The following is a 25,664-nucleotide window of genomic DNA, read 5'->3' on the forward strand; positions in this document are numbered from 1 at the left end:
ATTATTATCCAAATTGCTATAGGCCTTTATCCTGCAAGCCTGTTCATATTTCAGATGTAGGCCTATATTATAACATGATTCCTAAATTAGAATAATTAGCCAAAATAAATCTCAGAGACCATTCAGGGATGTCATATCAACCATAGCTTAACAGTAGCCAATTAGTCAAGGTATTATGTGATGTTAATGGATTGGCCGTTCTGCACATGGTTACATGTGACCTGAGGCTGGGTTTAAGCCGCCCCTGCCATCTACCAATTAAAATACAGCTGGAATTGAGCAGAGGTTGCCCATTCTGCTTGGAGTCCACCATTGGCTATTCTCCCCGAACTCTAAGAGATTCACAGCGACGATTCGAGTAAGAATCAAAACGATTCACACTAAGCGTAGTAGCCACTAGCTGTCTCAAGTTATGGAAGTAAATAACGGGGATCACCTACCAGAGCGCGTTGGCTACATCACTCGCGTACAGAGCTTCAGCGCTTGCCATCGCTTGCACAGGTAAGGTAGCCTAAATAGTAAATGTATCGCCACGGTTGCATAATATGCATTCTGCATATATGTAGTCCCTTATAACTGCGTAGCAATATGTTTACTGCCCAGAATCAATACGACAAAACCTGGTGTTGATAGGATGGCGTTGTCCGACTTAAACCATATTCTAAATAATGTTACAAGATGGCATAAGGTTGCCACGCATGGCATGTTTCTTTTGAGTTCAAGGAAAATGTAAGCGTAATGATTTAATTTAATAATGTCGATATGCACCGAAGTAGGAAGCGTCAAACCTGTTGCGTCAGCCGCACAGCATTCTGGGAAATGTATTTGTCTAGAGTGGCATTTGTTAAACTGGAAGCATTTCAACTTGAAACCTGTTAATAATAATTAAAGTGATAATAATAAAGAAAACTCTTGATTGTCCTACAGCAAGGCACTGAGTGATGAAGAGAATAAGAAGGTATTTGGGAAATGCAACAACCCAAATGGTCATGGCCACAACTACAAAGGTAAGATGCCTGTTATAGTCAAAATATCACATTTGAAACTTGAGCACTGACAGAGAGGGTTAAAGCGGAGGATCTTTGGCACTGATAGCATTTATTTTTCTCCAAATGATATCATTACCATTGTTGCCTCTCTTGTCAAGGCGTTTGGCAGTGGCAGAGTTGTGAGATATCAGACATAGTCATATTTAGTATCAGTCATATTGAATGTGCTCAGTTTGGTGTTCATGCATTATTGCATAATCACAGCTAAGACACACTGTTCTTTTTCTGTAAAGTTGTTTTGCACCATACTGTCTACTGTATGTATATGATGTGGTACAACTGTGTAATAAATTGTTTACTTCCAAAATAAATAAAGACAAACAGTTTGAATGACACTAACTCATGGGGAATATATGTTTGTTTTATTGCAGTGGAAGTTACAGTGCGTGGGAAGGTAACTTTGCAATTGCTTCTTTTACAGTAATACTTTAAAGGCACTTCTCCGATTAGCATTAAGCTTTGTATCTTTAGAAAACCAGTCATGTTTTTGAATGGTCGTGCATCATTCCCTCAGTTTGCCTTGAGATGGGAGAAATACGGATTTCAATGGAACCCATGAATAGGACTTCCTGCTTTCAATGATGTAAAATGATGATTTTTACATCTTTGAAAGCAGGAAGTCCAACTTTGAAATCCGTATTTCTCGCATTTCAAGGCAAACTGAGGGAATGATGCATGACCATTCAAAAACATGACTGGTTTTCTAAAGATACAAAGCTTAATGCTAATCGGTGAAGTGTCCCTTTAAGCATAACATTTACATGTGAAACTCAGTGAAACTGTGATAGTCAGTGGATAGTGAGTTGTTCACAGATAGCAAACCATTTACACCTTTGATCACTCGACTAAAGATCTCTTTTGGGATGTTCATTTAAACAGATTGATAGAAGAACAGGGATGGTGATGAACCTAACAGACCTTAAACTGTACATTGAGGTAAGACCATGATCACAAAGGTTCTTGAGAAATCTTACCTCTTAAAAGTAAATAACATAATGCAACTTGATAAATTATGTTATCATATGCCTTTTAGAAGGACATTTTCTTTATTTAAGCTTGGAGATATTTATGAATGTCCAGTGATCTGATAGATCTGCTGTACTTGGATTTGCTAGGAGGCCATTATGATACCTCTTGACCATAAAAACCTGGACAAAGATGTGCCTTACTTTGCTGATGTGGTCAGGTAAGAGCCATTCACCTGATGTGTTTTCATTGTTAGTTGTTCAAACACCTTGACATACTCTCATTGTTATAAATGTCTATTATCTATTTACCCTATCTTGCAGCACCACTGAAAACCTGGCAGTGTTCATCTGGGACAGTTTAGCGAAGCTCCTGCCACCCAACCTACTCTACGAAATCAAAGTGCACGAGACAGACAAAAATATTGTGGTGTACCGTGGCGAGTAGACCGTGTGTGTGTGTGTGTGTGTGTGTGTGTGTGTGTGTGTGTGTGTGTGTGTGTGTGTGTGTGTGTGTGTGTGTGTGTGTGTGTGTTTGTCTGTGTGTGTGTGTGTGTTTGTCTGTGTGTGTGTGTGTGTTTGTGTGTGTGTGTGTGTGTGTGTGTGTGTGTGTGTGTGTGTGTGTGTGTGTGTGTAGATCTACATATATGGACCTCGGCTTCCCTACATCACGGCTGAGCTGGACCTCTGAGTGCCTTGTTGTGTGGTGGAGTTCCTGGGAGCCGAGGCTGCACTGGATTAGTGTACGTCAACAGGTACACTGCCTGGTCAAGGACCTGTGTGTTCAGATTGATCCTTCTGAACAAGAGGGATTATATTACCCTGGTTGGGATAATCTCCCCCCTCCTCTCCCCTCCTCTACTCCTCCACAACTCCAATCCCCAGTTAATTAAAAGTGCTTGTACTTCCCTACAGGCTGTTTGGAGAACTAAAATTCATTACAATAAAATTGATTCAATTGTTTGATTAAAAAAAATGCAATTTGCTGATGCCTTGATTGTGATCCTACGAATAGGTTGCAAGTGGGGAAAATGCTGATGCCTTGATTGTGATCCTATCAGGTTATGTTGCAATTGGGAAAAATATCTCCTCAGAGAGTTCTCTGCTGGAAACACAAGAGGGTGCTCTTGGAGTTTTAGCTTCCTTGAACATCTCAAACAGCCTGCATCAGAGTGTGTGATTAGGCGTGTACTGTATTTTGGACATATAATGTCATTAGTACTATTTCAGTGCTGTGCATTAGTTTGAATCAGGGAATTTTTAAAAGTTTGCTTTAGCCAATTTCAATTGAATGTGTCCATTTCAATTGAATATGTCTGTGTTAATGATTGCAGACTGTGTAGTGTTTTGAAGTCAAAACAATGCAAAATGTGTCCCTTATTGGCAAAATACTTAAATATCTCATGTCTATCTTATTCTGAAAGCCTTGTATGGCTGACAGCCATCGGCTGTATTTATAGAAATTGAACACAACCTGGGTAGCCTCTTCGTGATGTATGGTGTGTCTGAGGCTGATGTGTGTGTGAGTGAATTCTGGGTAGAGCACATTTAGACAAAGATAACAAATGTGTCAAGATGTATCATCCTTTCAAACAGAGGGATTACCATACGCCAGGTCAGTAAATCGTTAACTCTGTAAAATACCTCACCTATGAGGCCTGGAACTCATGAGCAGACAGTTCACAGATGTGAAAGCACATTTATCATCCAAATGTTGCATAATGCATTAGTGAATGATTTCAGAATAATTTAAATGGTTTTCTAATGATTTCTTAACTGGAACAGAGACAAATAGTGGAATTATACATGCGTGCTTGAGCTGTTGATGGTAGATAGTGGCGTTTTATTGATTTTTATCATTTCATTTGGACTGATTTGTGAGAGGTAGACATTTTCAGTGATTTGTATTCCAAAATGCAACTTTAATGGTTTCTGCAGTGAAGCCGATACATTCTAGGATTAGCTCCTCAATGTGAAGGCCAAAAACTACCATGACCCAAATAGCATCTCCAGTTTGGAGCCATGTGTCTGAACTCATAGACACAAGCAGGGAGAAGCTTTATGTAGAGATGCACAGAGGTGTCTACAGAGTCCTCTAATCACTTGAATTCCACTAGCATGTGTCACACCACTCCACCAAACCCGTAGAGCCTCGTAGTGCTCAGTGAAGATGACATAAAATAGCTCACCTTAAACGCACGGACCTGTAATTACGTGCGGAATCGAAAGGAGCGAAATTATATCAATCATGGGGTAAAAACCTGTCATTAGGCCATCGCCTCGTGAAAAATACTTGGATAATGTTTTCCTAAAATGATAATCAGGTCGGTGTTGCGATGAAAGTGTGACTAGCAAGGGCTTGTCCTCCTCTCCAATGTTCTAATGTTGTGTCCAGTGTGTGTGTCTGCATCGCAGGCCGTCGATTCATGGAGTTGACGTCACCTTCTGCTCCAATGTCAGCTGATCTCCAGTCTGTGTATCACGGCTACAAACCACGCCATGGGAATTTCGGAGCTATTTTTTCCTCCAACGGGTGGGAATATTTTTTTTTCTTTTCCCCGAGACAGGAGTGAACGAGATGCTGATAGGTTTCCAGATACACGCTGGTTATCTTTTAATGTGTGCCGTCACCAAACAAAAGACCTATTCTTCAGAGGAGTTAGGGCAGCGTGCCAAGTCGCGCATTCTTCGCATGTAGGACCGCAGCTGTCCAGCCTTGAGGCCTCTTGCAATAAAGCACCATCAGCACCCAGCAGCTTTTCTCCCCGACACAAAAACCTGTTCCCAAGGCTTTGGAAATCTCATGAATGGGGCCTCCTAGGGACATAAAGCGTGAATTTACAGTCCGTTTTGATTTTCTTAGCTGGTCTTTGTCAGTGTGAATGACGCGCATAAGTCAACTATTAGACAAGTTACAACACTGCCACTAGTTTCAACAAATTAATTTGACATAAATCAATATGCCTACTGACCTTTTTACAGACCTGTGCACAATGTCAGCTGTTGAAGTTGGAGCAATAAATTAGGCAGGTGATTGCGCAGCATCAATCCCAATGAGTTATAATTAAGTGAGGAAGGGTTTTGATGCCTTTGAATTACGACTTTCCTTGTTGTACTTTTACAACTCTTGAGTAAATCCTTGAATCTGACATCGCTCTTAGCAGTGTCGTCTGGGTGTCGACAGGTGTAACAGGAGGAGGCTTTTAAACCCTTTTATACTTCAGTTTGAAATGTGTGCATGAACTGACAGACGCGATGAAATCCTGCAGCGGGAAAATAAGAGGTGAAATTCAATGCAGAGTTAATGGGGAAGTCATCCTGAGAAAATTGTCCATGACCCCTCACCGCATACACAAAAGACGAGTGTGAGTCCTGTTTAGTCGAACTAGAAGTGAGACATATTTTCCAGTGTCAAGGCTCGGCTGCCTTATTTACTCACCTGTCTCTTTTATGGCCCAAGAGGAGGCAACATATCTTCTTTGTTATTTTTCCGTGTCTGTGGAAGATCCTACATTTCATGCGTGATGTATTCCTGCCTGAGGTTACATTGTTATCTGCTTAGAGGATGTCTCGCCGGATCATTAAGGCTCCCTTAGGTATATGGCAGTGCTTATAGGTTGTTGGGGGTTTTTTACGTCAGGTAAATGTCAGTGCTGACTGCTGGCACTTAAACCTTACCTAAAACTATAATTCCACACACATGCATACTGGAATACAAACACACACACACACACACACTTCTTTCCCCCTCTCTCTCTCTCTCTCTCTCTATCTCTCTCACTCAGTCTCTCTCTTTCTCTCTCATCTGGATGCCCCTCTTTAAAAGTGCTATTAACACACACACACACACACACACACTTAAGCAGAAATAGATGGTTATGGTCATGGTCATGGGATTTGGCTGACACTTTTGTTCAAAGCAATAGTTTTGTTTTTAGATACACTGCAGTTTTTAGTATTTTGCTATGTAACAATTATAGGTAACACTTTATAATAACTACACACAATTCATCATTTATTAAGCATCTGTTAATTATTAGTTAATGGTTTGTTTATCATTAGTAATTTATTGTTCATGCATAATTCATCATCAGTAAAGCATTTGTTCACAAAGTTATGAATGGTTTGTTCATAGTAAATAAAACAAATGTTTGTAAATACATGGTTTATGCCTTATAAATAATGAAACAACCATTTATAAATGAAATCATCTCCCTATTATGAACCAGTTACAAACTATTAGTAAATGCTTTGATCATCATTTGTAAAGTATTACTCCTATGCTAATTCTCATACTGTAATTCATGATTAACTCAGGAGCTACAAGTGGTTAGTTAATGATTTTTGTGAGCTCATCTAAAGTGAGGACTGAATATGCCTTGCTACATATTTACAAATGAGTTATAAAGGTTACAGTTGCATTTATTAAGACACTTTCTTCCAAAGAGACTTACACTATCAATGAAATTAAAGAGCAAGGCCACAATGGTGGCACCTGGGGATTGAACCCCCAATTCTTAGGCTTACAGCATGCTAGCCCAATGCCTTATCCACTACACTACCCCTGCCCATGGCTGTTCTAGCTATAAATTCAGAATTATAAAACAGATGTGCGTGTTTGCTTTGAACAAACATTTATAATTGTGTATAGGCATGATTTACAGATGAGAGTTAATTTAGGAATTATGCTTCAAAATTAAGAACACAGCATTTAATAGCATGCTTAACAGTGTGTAGTAGAAGACACTCTTGCATAGTTTTATGTGTTTTTAACTGAGCGGATGTTATGTTCTTCACTTCACAACAAACAATTAATAAACACCAGAGTAAATTGACAATGTTTTTACTTGGTTAACTTTACTTCAGTAGTATGCTTTAACTCTCTAACTATTGTATCAATACGCTGCTTAGTGCTACATCAAATGTAGTCATACGCATAACAGGAAAGTAGTCCTCTGAAAACAAGTAAAAGTAGATCCCATCTATTTTAGAATAGAAGCAGAGGTGGTGTAGTGGTTAAAGAGCAGGGCTATCATTCTGTCGCCTGTTCAGTTGGGGGTTCAAATCCCAGCTGCTGCGATTGTGTTTAATTTAATTGACATTATTGTGTATGTCGCTCTGGATAAATAGTCAGCTTAATGAATGAATGTGAATGTAGTATTTACTACTTATTTGCAAATGTGTAGCAAGGCAGAAAAAGTCCTCACTTTAGATGAGCTCACAAAAATCATTAACTAACCACTTGTAACTCCTGAGTTAATCATGAATTATAGTATTAGGAAGTGGTTTATAAAACATGTATTCACATCCTTACTAATCATTAGTGCATATGTAACAACTGTTAAAAAATGAATAGTATTTCATTAACAAAATGTTATTGCATGTTATATTAAGTATTAGCAACAATTTATACATATTTTAGAAATAGGCTTATTCACTATGAACATACCAATCATAACTTTGTGAACAAATGCTTAAGTGATGATGAATTATGCATGAACAACTAATTACTAATGATGAACAAACCATTAACCAATAGTTAACAAATGCTTAATAGATGATGAATTGTGTGTAGTTATTATAAAGTGTTACCCAATTATATATTATATTTCCCTTGTTGACATTTTTAATAATAGTAATAATCATAGTATTGTGGTGAGCTTTCATGTAGCTCCTATCACTATTGGTTAATTTTTTAGCATTCTTCATGCTAGGAAAGAATGTATACAGAATACTAAGGTGTAGGGATGTTAACACCATCAATAACACTCCAAACCTTTTCACTGAAGTACTGAGTATTAACAATTAAGGCACATGGTGACAGATGAAGTCCTCTCTTTTAGAAAGAGAGGATTACTGTCCTCTCGCTCTCTCTCTCTCTCTCTCTCTCTCTCTCTCTCCCTACAGTATCTCTCTGCTGACAGTGGGTGGTGATGATGGCTCGAACAGGGAGGTGTGTGTACGTACCTATGTGTGCGTGTGTGTGTGTGTGTGTGTGTGTGTGTGCGTGTGTCGGACGGGAGTTCTGCTTGAGCCTGTTTATGTTTTTCTTTTTCTCTGTGGAGTTCCCTCCCCCGGTCTTGGCCACACCACTCATGCTCAGGGTCAGGTAACAGGGCTAACTGCAAGAAACAGAGAGAACGAGAGAGAACGAGAGAACAAGGGACAGGGAGACTAAGAGGAAGAGAGAGAGAGAGAGAACGAGAGACAGAGACTGTAAAAGGAATAGAGAAAGAGGGAGAGAGAGAGAACGAGAGACAGAGATACTGTTAGAGGAAGAGAGAGGGAGAAAGAACAAGAGAGATCGAGAGAGAGGGAAGGAAGAGAGAGAGAGAACGAGACAGAACAAGAGACGGGGAGAGGGAAGAGATAGAGGGAAAGAAAGAGAGAGAGAGAGAGAGAGAGAGTAGGCGGGCCAGTGCACTTGTCTCTCACGGCCGGCATCAGAGCGAGAGCGGCATGGCGAGCCACCCCACGTGCTGAGGAGTGCCGAGGATGGAGAAGAGAGTCTGCGTGATCCAAACTGACTTCCACCAGTACCGACCCTCCAACGGCTTTCATTCCACGCCACTGACGCACGTAAGGATCCACTCGTTTTTTTCTCTCTCGTCTTCTCTTTTCTCTCTCTCTCTCTCCCTCTCTCCCTCTCTCTTGTCTCTCATTTGAACAGGTCTTCAAGTGTGTTGCTTCAAACCCTCCCACTTGTCTAGACAGACACAGATGTGTGCATGCAGAACGACAATCTCTCTCTCTTCCTCTCATGCACAAACACATGCACACACACACACACACACACACACACACAGTCACACACACACAGACACACACACACACACACACACACACAGTCACACACACACACACACACACACACACACACACACACACACACACACACACAGTCACACACACACACACACTCACACACACACACACACACACACACACACACACACACACACACACACACACACACGCACAAACGTTTGAGGTACAGCACTCCTTGATCTGTGTTTTGAGTGGAATCCCAGTTTCATCATGTTAGAGGAGGAATGCATTTTATCTTGCTCCCCTTTGAAAATGAAATGGTTTTCCTCCGACAGACTGACTTTTGGATAGACAAGTGGTAAATGCACAGACTAGACTAGGGGCAAACATGCTTCCTTGGAATGCAAACAGTGCACCCCTGCGGAGGGAGGGGAGGCAGAGAAAATGAGTGTGTGTGTGTGTGTGTGTGTGTGTGTGTGTGTGTGTGTGTGTGTGTGTGTTGAGTATGCGTGCATGTGTTACAGTTGCCTTTCAAACAGGGATTTACCACTATTCATACGCTCCCATGCTATTGCAGCTGTAGCAGTTGTCTAAGAGCTTGATCCAGCGCTCTTGCGGTTTTGTTCCGTGAGTGATGTTGAGTTTTGGCTGAGGGGGGACTCTATCACCTCATCAGAGCTGTCTCTCCCCCCCCCCCCTCGTGTCAAAACATGCGGGCACTCTGAGGATCCCGCCCTTTATGCATCGCCATCACAGATGGCATCAAGGGGTCTTTGATATGCCTCTGCCGGGTGCAGCTTGATGTGGCTATGCTCTGTCTAGTAAAGGTCAACACTGGAGTTTACTGGGTCACCAAACTTGCTGCTGCAAGTGAGTTTGCGTACCATATAGCGTGGTAGTCGATGGTCGTGGTAGTAATCAATTCAATAATCAAATGTGGTCATTCATTCTGTCATTAATTCATTTATTGAATGCATTAACTGCATTGTTTTATGGCCCCTGTTTAAAGCAGTACTGCAGAGTTTTGGTCTAAAATTAGTGAGCTATACCTAGAAGACTTGCAAGAAAAACTTGCAAACACCAACAAGGGCCTTGTCGGCACTGCTTGCTAACATACTAACCTGTGTCTTTTGGTGATAGTCAGCAATATCATGCTGTGAACTGTTCTTTATTTTTTCATTCTGGCGGTGGGTGCCTACACGTTAGACAGACGTGCGACGTGCATTTATCTGTCCTTCGTTTGACCATATACCATCAACATGAATATGACACCACACCTACTTGTCTGTCGGTAACTAAAAAAGTGGTAATTTGTTGCATACAGTAAATTCCCTAGCAGCTGCTTATGCATTGATTTACCAAAATGTGTTCACAGGGGCAGTTAGTATGGTTATGGTTTAACATACATACAAGATTATCCAGCGGCTTATACACAATGTGGCAAATACAGAGGAATTTAGTGTAATGTTACTTTAACAATATTGATTTTTTTCTGACATATTAATGTTATTATACTGAGATAACAGAAGTACAAACTTCATTGAGCAGATTTCATATACTGTATATTTTCCACAATATTGATTTCTAAGCATGCGCCATAGTAACAAATTGGATTGATACAGATACTGTTGCTGAACATGTAATCATGTGCTATATCATAATACCGGTATAACTATGGTAGTATAGTTTTTTTTTTTTTATCCCGAATCTATTGGCACAGAAACACAAACTTAATCAATGATAACAGAATATACTTGTTCATTAAACCTGTCATGTTTTTTTCTTCTCACGCTCAAAGAAAATGTTTGAAATAATACAAATGATGATAATGATAATAATAATGATACACTACAATAATAAAAACATAATCGTAATCATATCAACAACTTTTTAAATCCTCCCTTTGGACTGTTTGCAGAAAGTGTCCAGCTTGAAGAAAGAAACAGAACTCATATCTTTGTCAAGTGCTCAGATTTTGGCTGAAGCCACAGGACACAGTCAGTTTATTTGGAAAATTGTTGTTCATGAGCAAGGCTGAGGGAAATTGAATGTGAAGTCAGGAATGTGTGAAGTCATGACATCGCTTCTCAGGAAAAAGCCACAGTCCCCAGACCCCTGACGCACTGACAGTCAGAGATATCACCTTACAGTATGCAAAATCCTCTAAATATCATAATTTGTGTGCTTTGACACTTGTGTGAGCAAATCTGTCAGGGCAAATATCCTCCTATATCAAGTTGAAACACGAACAAGAGGATTAGAATGTCTTATACATTATGCCTCGTGGGGATATACTGTATTTGAACAACTGCTGAGGTCTAGTAATCATTCTGCAAATTTTGCTGACATGGAATCAAACCATACAATTCAATATAAATTACACACAGGTGTACAGGCAATGTAATTCAATAAGCAGCAGTCAACTTACAGTGTCTTTTTAACTTTACTTTCAATTATGAATGTCGGAGACAGAAAGTCCTTTAGCCTGTTTTGTTATTTGGATTCAAGCTCTCCCCAAAACCACATGCTAAATATTCCCTCACCATCTGACCTACGAACAGGTGGGTACATAAACACAATCTGTCAGTTTTGTACAGTTTATTTACACAGACATCATCTTGGCGTTAGCCTGAGACTGTTTGTTTCTTACTGTAATGACAGTTGATTTCCAGTGACACGGTTAAGTTCAGCTCAAGTCGGGACAAGCTTGTTTCTTTATCTCCTTGATGGCTTTGCTGTCAAAACTGCGTTTGTGCCTGCTCTGGAAAATTAACTCACATCTGTTTTTCCATGCAATAGGAAACTACAAATTTACACTCTTGTGGCTAGGCCAAAATTGCCTGTGGAATCTTGTTAGCTGTTAAGGGGATATTGGAAGAGATTGATTGATGGGTAATGAAAGCAGTGGATGTTTGCTAAGCGCCATTTCAGATATGCTCCAAGGTTTCAACACAATAAACAGGACAAGTAGGCCAAGGCTGTGTTGTCTGTCAAAAGCATGTCAGATTATAATAGATTTACCTGTATCCTGTTTGCAGAGGTTAACATTGCTGGTGTTTATGTTAAAAAATGCATGGCTTATTACACCAGACAATATTTACTTCCTGTTCTTTCTTGAAAGTGAAAAACAGGTGCACTGGCAAGCCTGTACTACATTTTGTTTTTGAAAAACATGCCAAAATTCAGTGGAGGGATGTCAAGTGAAATAAGCTAACATGCTACAAGCAGACCCTCACATTGTAGCGATTGCTAGGCTATTTTGTCAACGCTAGTTTCACTATTGCAATGTAAAAGGTCTTGCCACTTGCCCTGTGACCAGCTGGGATGTAGTAGGCCTCCCGTCTGTTGGTGGGCCCTTGGTTAAGCTTAGCGCGTATCGCTCAGAGCAAGAACTGGATAAAGATTTATGCCGCAGGCAGCTGAAGAGTCAAGAGCAGTTATCAGTTACGTATAAACTCAGTCTTCAGTTGATGGAGGGTTGTTTATTCCCAGAACACCTCTGGACTCGGGAAGGGCTGAGAGGGGGGGAGACCCTCCGGAGAGGGTGACAAAGACAAGACCACTCCTGCCCTCCGCCAGCTCTCACAGCCTCCCCCATGCCCAGGCTGAAACACACACACACACACACACACACACGTTGGAGTTCCAGCTAGTGCCAAGCACAGGGGGATAGATATGGAATTCCTTTGCAACATGTGTGTGAGAGAGAGACACAATCATAACTCTCAGATTTAACATGTGGAGTGTTTGGGAGATTTTTGTTACCTCTGTCTGCTGGGAGCTGATGCGATGGAGGATAGCTGTTGGTGTGGCCTGCAAGCAACAAGTGGTTTGTTGGAGACTATTTTCCCCCATAAAGAAGAAGTAAGAATTGTAACCAGATTTTGTCATGATCAAGTCTGAGAGGTGGTTAACATTTTGCAATTTATGTGGTCTGAAGCACCTGCAGATACAGTATTCTGGACTGTGTCTTCCTCCCTGTTGCTGTAGCTTTGCCAATGGAGAGGAGTTCCATTTCCACCGTATCACCTCATACTTCAGTGGAGCCAACGGAGCATATTCTCCTCTAGGTGTTGATTCTGTGAGTTTCCAATTTTGGGGATAAATCAGGGACATTTGTTTTATATCGAGCCAGGCTTAGAGGCCCTTTGTGGGCTTGGGGAGTCAGAGTGGGATGGACTAGGATGACGAATGGGAATGAAGATTTATTGATGTGTGTGTGTGTGTGTGTGTGTGTGTGTGTGTGTGTGTATGTGTGTGTGTGTGTGTGTGTGTGTGTGTGTGTGTGTGTGTGTGTGTGTGTGTGTATGTGTGTGTGTGTGTGTGTGTGTGTGTGTGTGTTAATAGCACGTTTAAAGAGGGGCATCCAGATGAGAGAGAAAGAGAGAGACCGAGTGAGTGAGTGAGAGAGATAGAGAGTGAGAGAGAGAGAGAGAGAGAGAGAGAGAGAAAGTCTGGAGGAAAAAAAAGTCCAGAAAGGGACTTTTCTGGGCTGCTCAGGTTAAGCCACTGTAGCAGTGCGCTCACAGCAGGCGGAGGGATGAGGGAGAGAGAGGAGCTGAAGAAAGCCATCGAGCAGACGGACCGTCTGCTGTCTCGAGTGCGCGAGCTGGAAGAAGAGAACTCCAGACTGGGCAGGGAGAAGAATGAGGCGCTCGTTAGGAAATGCTCCGTAAGTCCCTTTACTCTTCCTCACCATGTGTCTTTCAAGGCTAACAGGAGGAGGAGGAGGAGGAGGAGGGGGGGGTGAGGGGAGGCAGGAGGACCACAGGATGTGTCGAGTGGTGGGCTCTCTTTTCTGCTCAGATGAGTGTTGCCTTCTGTCTTGTGAAGTAGCATCAGGGCTCCACTGTTAATTCGGCATGATCAGACATTTTGTAGTGAGATGCCCAAGTAGCAACTCTGGCTGCCAAGTTTGGGTGGATAATAACACACCTCCTGATGAGTGAGAATGGGGGCGCGTCCACCCCCAGTGTGATGATAATGATTCTCCGGAGGTGATTTTATGGTGTTGGTTGTTAGCGTTGGTTCTCTCCTTCAGCGTTTATTGAGGAGAGGAGGCACCTTAGCTCCTGCCTGTGCCTTTGTTGTGCTACCGTTATCAAACAGGACGAGGCAATATTCAGGATTTTCCCCCCGGGCAAGTGCAAAGTGATTGAGTGGCTCTTCTCCTGGCAGCACAACCGCCCCCACCCTCCCCTCCCCACCCCACCTTCACCCCACCCCACCTTGAACCCGGGGGGGTGATGAGTAGAGTGGCAGCACCATGCAATGTTAAGTTATTGCCTTGGCACTTATTTGCTTGGGGGATAGAGGAGGGATGCAGAGAGAGCTTTAGAGCTTTAGTTTGAGAATGAGAGAGGGATGGAAAGGGGAATGGAAATAGAGAGAGAGAGAGAGAGAGAGAAAGAGAGAAGGAGTAATACACAGTGGGGTGGGGGGTTAGACAGAGAAAGAGAGAGAGGGAGAGAGAGGGAGAGAAGGAGTAATACACAGTTAGATAGAGAGAGAGAAATAGACAGAGAGAGAGAGAAAGAGAGAGAGGGACAGAGAGAGAAAGAGAGAAGGAGCAGCACAGCCATTTTTACCAGTACTAGCTGAATAGCCACATGCGCCCCTCACAGCCAAGTTCTGTGATTATTTTCACTGCTGATTGCATTTGCAGATCCTCTAGGCCCTAACCCCTGCAGCTCAGCCGCTCCTCTGTGCCACCTATGGGCTTTAAACTAGCTTCCTCACACTGCAACATTTTATAGCAACTTTTCGGAGGGGCTTCAGAGTCCATTTAAATGTATATAAGAATCTTTAATCCCCGAGAACAGTTTTGTGTGCCTAATAATCTCACTCCTAAAAGTATGAAAAGAAAAGAAAAAACATTTCCTACAAATCTTCAAATGCAAACAGGGCTCTTTTTTCCTCTTGAATTATGGATTTTTTTTTTTTTTTTTACTGACAAAATGCTCTAGTGGCAGCATGATTCACTTCAGTTTAGCTGCCCATTTATTCTTTATTTGCACAGTAAACTAGCTGGTGAGAAGTGGCCATTTGTGGTCTCTCAGCATGTGAGGACCAGGGAGCTGCCAGGGACCCGGGCAACCGAACGACACTGAAAAGATCTTAAGCAGAGCTCCGATTCTCCGAGCAATCCGAGCGCTCCGGTCCGCTGACCTGGTTACCTTGATGATGAAATCCTTTCTTTCCTCGAGTTCGGAAAAATCCGTCTTTTTTCCACATTCCTTGTACTCCAAATCCCCCCCACCCCCCCTTCCTCCCCCCAACCCCCCTCCACCCCCTCCCGTTTAAAGTTCAGCTGTAGCAGTGGCTCATACTGTTTAGAGGGGGGGAAAAGAAAAAAAAGAAAAACATTCCCTGGGCTGTCACCAGAGAAGACAGATTCCTGGATCTTAATAAGCCATGATGATCCCGTGCTCTGCCAGGTCGTTTCTATACTCCATCGCTTATGGAGCAGTCTGGTTTGAGTATCTGGTCACGTCCCTGCGGCATTGCTTCCTGGTCCGTCCGGGCATCTTATCCGTTTCCCCCTGTCGATGAAATTAGCCCCCCTCCCCCCGAATCCTTTAGTCGTTGGATGCTTACTTGAAAGCACAGTTGTTTTTGCATATGTTTTTCTTCCCGACAGATCCCATTATAATGGTTTACTGCTGATGACAGCCTTAAGATTGTGAATACAATAAATAACACGACACTACGTCAAATCATATCAACTGATGTGTAAACAACGTACAGTAGTAAAGGCATGGACAAAAGATTAGCATGGTCCGCGCTTTGTCCAAAACGCAGACCACGAGTTCAATTTAACAACACTGTAAAATACAGAAATTAAGTCGGAGAGCCCACCATTTTAACCAGCGGTAATTGATAATGTGAAATGAAAGAAAAACACTTTTCCAGAAACATCCAGATGCCCTAGTTTAGCATGTGGAAAAACTTTAAGGTCTGGACCAGTTTTCTGCGGGCCTGGGGCAAGATTTGCGAGTGAGGCCCATGTCCTCCTTCAGAGTCAACTGTGGCCAGGGAGGAGGAGGAGGAGGAGGAGGAGAAGGAGGAGGAGGAGAAGGAGGAGGAGAGATTCATTGGGCATGTATCTCATTTGGTTCTCCAGTGAATAAATCAACCATGGCACTTATTCTGTGATGGCTGTGAGGCCCGTGCATTGCTTTACCTTTGCCCTACTCTCATACTGTATATTGTGCTATCTTTGAAATATCTCTGTGTTCTGGTTTTGGTTGCAGATATGCACGATATTAGCCACTATCGGTAACCATCAGACCATCATATAAACATTTGATAAATAGCGTTTGTATCCAGTAAACCATCAACTTTTTAACCCTCTTATGTCTCATGTTTTGTCATCTCTTATGTTGATGCACCTGGACTCCTTAGATCTGTGATACTTTGATCTAATCTGATATGGCTGAATAGATTTGAGATAGACAGATAAAATGATCTACAGTGTCACATCTTCTCAACGTTGATAAATAGTACCACTGAACTCTTTCAACGTGCCTTTGCTTCTGGCTTTACTCCGAGCCATTCAAAGAGAGATAAATGTTTTGAATGAAGGCTTTGGAAAGAAACATTTGAGATAGTATAGGTAAACATTATCATCATTCATTTAAGCATATACATCAAGAGGCCTGTTCACAGGGACTTCCCATGATGCTTTAATGTTTATCCAAAAGTAACATGCCATTGGCAGTCGGGGGGAAAACCCACAGCAGTGTCTCACTCAGAGTGCATAGCCCTCAAATTTTCACCATCCAACTTTCCAACACCGTCAATTTAGCAAAAGTGAAAAGAGGTCCAACAGTAAATGAAAGAAAGGGGGGTTTATGACGGGTTTACGGCATTCTTGTGACCTTTTCAAAGGCATATTGTTGCAACGGGGCGCAGTTGTAAAAATTAACAACCTACAAGCTGGAAAACGTAGTCCAATTGTCTGTCCTACAATGAGCACTGACTAGCTATCATCTGAGCATGTTTTGTCTGCCTTGTCTGTGTTTTTCTGAGTGGGCGTAAATGGCGCATAGTTTGATACGAAGTGTTCCTCAATGCTGCACTTCAATGAGAAGGACCAGACAGTCACTGGAGTTGTTTTGTCTTACAGTAAGCCTGCGCACAAGGGCATGCCATCACCGCTCAATGTGGGCTTGATAGTACGCCCAAACAATCACGAAACAATTTGGTCCAGCTGACTTGATACTCTATGTGGAGAGGAGGAGCACTGTTATTCTTTAGGCCTGAATGGAGTCTTGGGGTTGAATCAAGGGAGCGTCTCTTCTTAGTGCCACCTGTTTTGATGTTATCGTCCGGTGCTCTCTGAACCTCCTGGCCCTCAGATGGACGCCCAGTGTGTACACAGTCTGGATAGTTCATTCAGAAACGAGGACGGTAGTAAACACGGATACAATATCCCTTTTGTTCTCATGCGTCTCCATGAATGGCATTGCTTTGTCCAGACCCTGTGGGTTGTTGGTTATGTGGGTCCTTTTCACCAAATCGCAAATGAGATGAAAAGTCCAATTTTCAACAAAACAAAACACTCCACTGTCCTCCTCATTTTTTCTGTCGCTCTGTTGCCGATTGATATGATAATATCACGTCTACAGTTACAAGAGATGAACTGTAGAACACGACCCGCATTCACACGGTCCTCCGTCACCCAACACCCCGCACTGGCACTCGAGCCCCGAGGGAGATTCTCCGTCGCCGTCGGCCAAAAACACCTGCCTCTGGACGGGAGCGAAGCAGCTCGACTCAAGGAGCGTACCGTACCCAGACTTTAGCAGTGCGTGCTTTCATGGTCTCCTTAAGTCTTTTTCAGAGCGCCCCGGAGATAAGCATCAAAGCTGACGGGCAGCTGTTTATTGAGCAGGGATCGAGGGAGAGAGAGAGACAAAGAAAGAGGAGAGAGGAAAACAGAGGGATGAATGAGGACATGACGAAGGGCAAGCAATAACAGCGTGGAGAAGAACCCAAACAACAAGTGAGCCGGAGGATACCACACGCACACCCAGGGGGGGAGATCTACTGTACGGCTTTAGTTGGCTGGACGCGGGGAGCGCTGTATGCTGCCAGCCTACCTGTGGGAGACCTGCTGTGGATTGTGCTGCTTGAGCTACGGCTCCGTGCTCCTGCTCCTGTGCCTGCTGCTGCTAATCCAAGGGGGACGAGCCAGGGAGGCCTCGTGGGCGACCGCTGCCGGAAGGCGTCCGTCTCAGGGGATGTCTGTGGACCTGCGGCCGCGCCAGCCTCTGGTGGAGGACGGCAGGGAGGCCAATGGGGCGCATGGGGAGCCGGAGTCAGAGGAGCTGGACTGGGATAGCTTTAGCACAGCTCTTCAGCATCAACTGACGGTTGTAGGTATTTTTTTTGTTTTTGGTTGGGGTGTGTGTGTGTGTGTGTGTGTGTGTGTTTGTTTGTGTGTGTGTGTGTGTGTGTGTGTGTGTGTGTGTGTGTGTGTGTGTGTGTGTGTGTGTGTGTGTGTGTGTTTCTGTGTGTGTGTGTGTGTGTGTGTACAGTATGTGTGTGCGTGTGTTTGTTTGTGTGTCGGTGAGTGAAAAATTCTGTGTTCATGAGGGTGTCTAGTTTGTATCTGTTTGCTTCTGTTTGGCTGCAGTGTCAGGTGGAAAAAATGAGCATACTGTATGCGAGTATCATGTCCTCTGTTTGAGAAGACGTGTGATAAACTGAATAAATGATCGCTGATGCAAAATGCAGAAGGTGTGAATGTCAGGTGAAGTTTGATTCATGGCAGAGGGGGGAGACGGCAAGACAACCGTTACAGGTGAGAAATACACCTGAAGAATTTGGAATACCACCAAACTCCACAGAGCTGCTATACTACACATAGGATGGTAAAGAGATCATCACCATAAAAACTATAGGAGTCTATGAATCAGTCTTATACGGTTTTCCCATGTGAAAGGGCTCCTTTCCATCAAGCAGCTCTGTGCTTGGGTGAGCAGCACTGTTTTGTGCTCTACTTTAGTGTTTTCGAAGTAACGTTGCCTCTAAAATAGTATAATGTAGTATAAATATGCCTCTTTAAAGGTATAAGATATTTGTTCAGAAAACATGTTATAAAATGAAAGCCCTCCTGTTGTAAATGCCAAAACCAGTACAGTATCTCAGCGTTCTGTATGTTTTTTTCCCCCCCTGCATTCATTATGTTGAGATTGGTGAGGTTTATTCAGCTGAAAGGCTGAGTCAAACTAAATGCAACAGGCATGAAGTACATTTATGGAAAGCAAAATATCAGTGCGGTGGTCTGTGTAATCTCTTAACTGCTGGTGTAACGTTGCCCTGATATTTTCGACCCTAATGACTGGTGCATGAATTCAAGTATATGCTCGCAACATAGCTGAGGCATTTCTTCAGACCAGACGGTATCTGCCTCGGCTGCGAGCAGTCTCCTTTTTTGTCCTGCGTTGACCAGTCGAGATAAATTATTTTTTATATACACGTCACTCTTGGCGCACGTGGATATATATATATACATTCGCGTCTTGGGATATATATGTGTTCTGGGGTTCAAACCACATTTCATCGGCCTTCTGTGCGGTAAGATGTATTACTTTACCGTGTGTCTTTTTTTTCCCCGTGGCTTCGTTTGATACTTCTGAACTCGCGGGACATTTTTCATCTTTATGGCGAAACTCGCACACTGCATGCAAGGGTCTTTTCTCCTCGCTCTCTTCTCCTTTTTCTGCTCTTCTCACCTTTTCTCTGAGAGTCTCTCCTCTGAAGTCCTCTCTCATCTCATCACTCTCCTCTCCTCTTCTCCTCCTCCTCCTCCTGTCCTGTCCTTTCTCTCTCTGTCCTCTGTGCCTGTTCCTAAGTACTGAAAGAAGGTGGGGTAGACTCTTCTTCTCCATCTCCCCAGCTTCTCTCTCTTCTCTCCTTCTCCTTCTCTGCTTCTCTCTCCTCTCTCCCGCTTCTCTCTCTCTTCTCCCCGGCCTCTCTCTCTCTCTTCTCCCTTGCTTCTCTCCTCTCCCCCAGCCTTCTCCTATTTCCCTCACTCCCCCTCTCCACCTCCTCCTCTAACTCTCTTATAGGAGAAATTCTCGGCAACTTTTCACATAGATCTCAATGAAAGTTTCTCGAGGTCACCAAGTATTGTCGATACGAAAAGAAACAAAATACAAATCGGTTCTACCTACCCAGCGCAACTTGCTGTGGCCAACAGTAGGCAGCTACAGTGCTATACTCTTGGGGCATGTTCATGACCCCCATATTCATGCCCCCAGACTTAAGTACTGTGGCTGCCTGGCTGCTGTCCTATGTACAGTACTCGATGACCCCGAGAAACAGAGATCTATCTGAAAAATTACCAATTGCCATCACCTCCTCTAAGCCTAACTTTCTCTATTTTTTCCTTCCTATATGCACATCTCCTGTCTTCTCTTCTCTCCTCTCCTCCCTTCCCCTTGTTCTCCCATCCTCCTTTCCTCTTCTCTCTCTCTCCCTCCCTCCCTCCTCCCCCTCTCCTCCTCCTCCTCCTCCTCCGATGACGACTCTCTTCACAGTAGAAGAACTGTTAGCATCTCTCACTCTCTCTCTCTCTCTCTTTCTCACTCTCTCCTCCTCCTCCTCTCTTCACAGTAGAAGAACCGTTAGCATCTCTCACTCTCTCTCCCTCTCTCTCTCTCTCTCACCTCCTCCCCCTCTCCTCCTCCTCCTCCTCGGATAACAACTCTCTTCACAGTAAAAGAACCGTTAGCATCTCTCACTCTCTCTCCCTTTCTCTCTCTCTCTCTCTCTCTCTCACCCTCTCCTCCTCCTCCTCCTCCTCTCTTCACAGTAGAAGAACCATTAGCATCTCTCACTCTCTCTCCCTCTCTCTCTCACTCTCTCTCTCTCTCTCACACCTCCTCCCTCCGCACCTCCTCCAGGAGCAGGAGAGCCTGCAGGAGGCGGAGCAGCGCTGCGCGGAGCTGGCGGCGGCGCGGCGGGAGCTGGAGGCGCAGGTGGCCGGTCTGAGCGAGCGGCTGGAGGAGGAGGAGGGCGCCGCGGCCCAGCTGCACACCCAGCGCCACCGTCTGGAGGCCGAGTGCGGCAGCCTGCGCTGCGACCTGGAGGAGCTGGAGAGCACCCTGGGCGCCGTGGAGAGGGACAAACAGGTGAGGAGCGAGGGATGGATGGAGGTGGAGGTGGAGAGGGAGAGGTGGAGAGGGAGGTGGAGAGGTGGAGAGAGGGAGAGGGAGAGAGGGAGAGGGAGAGAAGGAGAGGTGGAGAGGGAGGGAGGGAGAGGGAGAGAGAGGGAGAGAGGGAAAGAAGGAGAGGTGGAGAGGGAGAGAAGGAGAGGTGGAGGGAGAGAGGGAGAGGGAGAGATGGAGAGGGAGAGAGGGAGAGGCAGAGAGGTGGAGAGGGAGAGAAGGAGAGGTGGAGAGGGAGAGAGGGAGAGGTGGAGAGGCGGAGAGGGAGAGGCGGAGAGGTGAAGAGGATAGGGAGGTGGAGAGGGAGAGGCAGAGAGGTGGAGAGGGAGAGATGGAGAGAGGGAGAGGGAGAGGCGGAGAGGTGAAGAGGATAGGGAGGTGGAGGTGGAGAGAGGCGGAGAGGTGGAGAGGATAGGGAGGTGGAGGTGGAGAGAGGTGGAGAGGTGGAGAGGATAGGGAGGTGGAGGTGGAGAGAGGTGGAGAGGTGGAGAGGATAGGGAGGTGGAGGTGGAGAGGTGTTTTGTTGTAGCAGCAATGATGCAGAGCTGATGCAGTGTGAGTAAACTAGAGATTCTCTGAACTGTTTGAATCTTTGTCAGTATCTGGACACTGTTGAATGTAGTAGGCTAAATTTAGATCTCATTTCGTTCCCTTCTGTTAAATGTTTTGGGAGCTTGTTTGCACCACCAGACTTGGGATTTGTAGATTCTTTCGACAGCATGTTAGTGAGTGTCAATCTGCCGTCTAGAGAGTTGGATATTATGGCATTACAGTTGCGTTTGTGTCAGTTTTACTGTTATAAGGTACAGTATATGCTATGTTGTGTATGGGTATTACAGTATCTGCAATATTTTAGTAGATTTAGATCTTTGATTGTCTGAATTGTCCTTCGACTGATCTGTTGTGATTAGTAGAGGTGCCCAACTGTAGTCCAAGACTCTTGACCTTGTTTAGAGGGCATTCATCTGGAAACCTTTTCATGATTGCTGGAGCTCTGCTTCAGGGAGCGGTGTTTGTTGATTGGCATGACAAATGACTCATCCTGGTGAATCACCGAGTTCATCTCAGGTGTGAGCTCACCGTGCGTAAATTTTTCTATGAGCGGCTCGGAAAATAAAATGTGTCAATCTACTTGTCCTCTTGTCAGGTAGCAGGACTCAGATGATGGAATCTGAAGAAAAGCAAAATAGGTCTGCAAGAATACAAGACTAGGCCTGTACTGTATAAAAAAAAGTTTAAAGCATGCTGCGATTGCTCTTATTAAAGACTGCTTTATTTGTAGTGCTTGTTACCATAGCAGCCATAAATGTAAAAGTGGATTATATTGCATTAGACAAGTCTTAAAAGATGGCATGACTTTTAATGCAGTGAAGACATGACATATTGAAGCTATGCAGAAGGAAAATAAAATGTGTATAGCCATTTCAAATCATGATCAACACCTGTGCAGAATCATCAAGGTGGGCTCAAGCCCTGTTATGACATGCAGTAGTTTATTCGGATTTTCCGTTCCCTGTTTGGATAGCTGTGTTTATTTGTCTATTATAGCGTTTTTACAATGTTTGACTTCTCTATTGTGTCATGTGCAGTTGTTGTGAGCATGAATAGTAGAATCAATTCAAGGGAGACGAGTTTTAGCATTTGTGAATTCTTAATGGATTTCAGGCCGTTTCCAAATATTATGCTTAAATACTATTCAGATGTTAAGTCAAATTCTGAAGCGGAATTGAAAGAATTGCTTTGAGACTTAGCTGTTCTTTGTCTGTTTCCCAGCCACTTCATATCCATTTGTGTTGTTTCTTGTCTGTCAGAGGATGCCTGTAAGGGGTAGAGGTGGTGAGATGACAGTGGTAATTTTAGGATGAAAGTGCTGCAGAATTTGTTCAGCCCCCCCACCTCCCCTTTTTGCTATTCTCCATCTGCTTTTCAAACACTGAACAGGCCTCAACACACACACACACACACACACACACACACACACGCGCACACACGCACACACACGCGCACGCACACACACACACACACACACACACACACACACACACACACACACACACACACACACACACACACACACACACACACACACTCCACACACACTCCAACCCCCTCCTTCTTCACCCTATCGTCCTGTCTCCACTTTCTACATCCAACGAAGCCACAGCATGTTTTTTTTCCCTCTTTGATGTCAAGAGTAAGAACATAATAAGTGTTCCTTCCCGAGGAAGGTTAATAGTTTAGGAGTAGCTTCTCGATGCGTGAAATGGATACTTGCGTTGGTGCCGTTGACAGCTGAAAAAAAAAAGTCTGCCAAAGCTAGAATGATTGGGAAATGTCTGACTAGTTGACGTATTTATTCGCTGGAGTGTGTGTGTGTGTGTTTTGTGTGTGTGTGCGGCTACAGAACGCAGACCTGAGTGTGAAGAAGCTGACAGAGGAGCTACTGCAGAGGGAGGACCTGGTGCTCAAACTGCAGAAGGAGAAGGAACACCTGGTGGAGCTTAGTCAGGTGAGGCACCAGGCAATGGACGTTGCATAATAGGGGAGGGTCGCGGTTGTGTGTGTGTCGGTGTGTGTGCGTGTGTGAGTGAGTGTTTGCATGTGTGTGTAAATGCACAGTATATGTGGTAGCAGTGTCTAGTATTATTCCTCTGTGATATCTCTGTGTACATACGTGTGGGTGTACCTCTGTGTGTGTGTGTGTGTGTGTGTGTGTGTGTGTGTGTGTGTGTGTGTGTGTGTGTGTGTGTGTGTGTGTGTGTGTGTGTGTGTGTGTGTGTGTGTGTGTGTGTGTGTGTGTGTTGAGAAGATTGCTGAGAAGGGGAATCATGTAATGGGCATTAATGCAAACTGTGGCATTCCAAACTGCAGCTATGATGTTATTCAATGTAGTTTGCTTATCTAGTGGTAAATGAAGCAATATTTGACATATTCAAGGGTAAATGTATGACAGTAGTCAGAATATTATATTGCCGAGTATTTTTCCATCCAACTGAGGGAAGAGACTCTTATTTCATGTTGAATACCTTCATTACATTTACAGTCATTTACTGTGAAAGGACAAGAGCCGCCTAAAGGGTTAAATAAAAATCTTTTCTGTCATCTCAATTCAACAGTGTTTATGACACAGGATATACCTGCACCATCATTTTATGTGTCCTATCTTGTTATCTTTGGCATTACGCTTTCCCTTGTTTGTCTTCAGTGTCAGTCTATGTGTGTGTGTGTGTGTGTGTGTGTGTGTGTGTGTGTGTGTGTAGTATACATTCAGGCACTTACATATTTGTGCGTTCGCTCGTTAAAAAGAGTCCCGAGTATGTTTTCTCAATTTGTCCAATTCTACGACACACACATGCAGGATAGTTTGGGTTTCTGTCTTTGCGTTCTCAGCCGCCATGTCAAGGTCACCCTGAAAGGGGGATGCCCGGTGCTCGGCGACCACAAGCCTGTCACTGACGTCCAGACACACAGGCCCAGGCCCAGGCACTGACCCATCTGGAAGACCAGTTTGGGGTTAGCGCACACAGATCAGAGCTCGGAGTCAGTGGTTAGCAAAAAAAATATCATTTTCCACTGGAAACCTGGAGATGGACTTAAAAGAAGTGACCGTCCATCCCTCTTCTCCATCTTTATTTTGTACTTATACCCCTCTGAACCAGAGGACGGGGTTTTCAGATCAACGCACGAAATGAGTGCAGGTTTCATGTCCATCTCAGCGCAGATTCTGTCTTCGGTTGATAGACGTTTCATGGCGTCTCTGTTAGCAGTTATTATTCATGGTCTGTCAAATAAGGATTTACACTTTAAATCCAGGATTTCTAAGCCAACATTATTAACGGCAATAAAGCATTAAGAAGCATTAGTCATAGTAGCTGTAAATGGGAAGAACTCCATTTTTTGAATGTTAAGTGATGTTGTTTTTATGTAAAGCTGGTAGATGACTTTTAATTCTAATCCATAAGTGAGATGAATGTGACAGCGTGTGTAATGTTAAATAAACATTTCATGGTTTGGCAGTGAGGAAATCGTGACAGATCTGTACAAGTCTCCAATAGTCTCAGGCTCCATGCAAATCTGCTACTAATCTACGCTACACAGACCAGTCTTTCTGTGCTTCGCAAAGAAAACAATGCTCTGTGTTTGTTTTCCTTCTCAAGAATGACTACCCCCCCACACAAGCCTCTTTCGTGTACACCCGCCATTTAGGCGATTATAATAGCAGGAGAGGTAATGCCAGCCAGGTGGGTCACAGTAGCAGATTTAGCCCTGGCATTTTCACGCTGGGTGATTTGGAAACCTTTGTTTTGAAGTAAAGCATTTGAGTTTGCGAATCGCCAGATGTCAAATCCATGCACCAATTGTTTGAAGAAGAAGGGACCATTCTTCTTGTAACTGCTCGCAGTACATTCTTCATATTTCAGCGCCACCTTTTTTCTATTTTGTCCAAGTGTGTGGAAAAGACAGTAAGAAAGTATTCAACACATTGTTTTTCAGAGATACACAGTACATGTTTGTTTTTTTTATCTCTATCTTTTTTTCTTGAGGACACATGTTGGACTCCACAGCCTCTATAGTGTGATATCTATGTTAAGGCGAGCCGATTAACTCTGGAGATTTCCTCGGCACGGTCCAAGACAGAGTGAACAGAGATATCACATCAAAGCCCTCTCACGTCAGCAGTCCAGCTTCCCTCGAGGTGAAGG

The 25,664-nt window shown here is 43.8% G+C and overlaps 2 protein-coding genes across 2 annotated transcripts in view; both read left to right on the forward strand.

Moving 5' to 3' along the window:
- The first annotated feature begins 297 nt into the window (after nucleotides 1-297).
- pts (6-pyruvoyltetrahydropterin synthase) lies at nucleotides 298-2,993 on the forward strand. The gene is made up of 6 exons (XM_062526066.1): nucleotides 298-501; nucleotides 928-1,007; nucleotides 1,421-1,443; nucleotides 1,929-1,985; nucleotides 2,165-2,235; nucleotides 2,339-2,993. The coding sequence occupies exons 1-6, from the start codon at nucleotides 413-415 to the stop codon at nucleotides 2,460-2,462; spliced, it is 444 nt and encodes a 147-aa protein (XP_062382050.1). The 5' UTR covers nucleotides 298-412; the 3' UTR covers nucleotides 2,463-2,993.
- A 5,081-nt stretch (nucleotides 2,994-8,074) lies between these two features.
- Nucleotides 8,075-25,664, forward strand: part of LOC134069925 (myosin-16) — a 52,073-nt gene continuing 34,483 nt past the window's right edge. The window contains exons 1-3 of the mRNA XM_062526070.1: nucleotides 8,075-8,593; nucleotides 20,698-20,925; nucleotides 23,366-23,470. Coding sequence (XP_062382054.1) covers nucleotides 8,510-8,593; nucleotides 20,698-20,925; nucleotides 23,366-23,470 — 417 coding nt within the window. The 5' untranslated portion in view covers nucleotides 8,075-8,509. The remainder of the gene's footprint in view (nucleotides 8,594-20,697; nucleotides 20,926-23,365; nucleotides 23,471-25,664) is intronic.

The sequence above is a fragment of the Sardina pilchardus genome, chromosome 22 (genome assembly GCF_963854185.1).
Source record: "Sardina pilchardus chromosome 22, fSarPil1.1, whole genome shotgun sequence".
NCBI classification, from domain to species: domain Eukaryota; kingdom Metazoa; phylum Chordata; class Actinopteri; order Clupeiformes; family Clupeidae; genus Sardina; species Sardina pilchardus.

Bases quoted from the DNA above. Each gene is read 5' to 3' on its own strand.
- pts (XM_062526066.1), top strand. From the start codon at position 413: ATGGAAGTAAATAACGGGGATCACCTACCAGAGCGCGTTGGCTACATC. The intron at 502-927 runs GTAAGGTAGCCT...ATTGTCCTACAG, and splicing joins GCTTGCCATCGCTTGCACAG to CAAGGCACTGAGTGATGAAG. The intron at 1,986-2,164 runs GTAAGACCATGA...TGGATTTGCTAG, and splicing joins ACCTTAAACTGTACATTGAG to GAGGCCATTATGATACCTCT.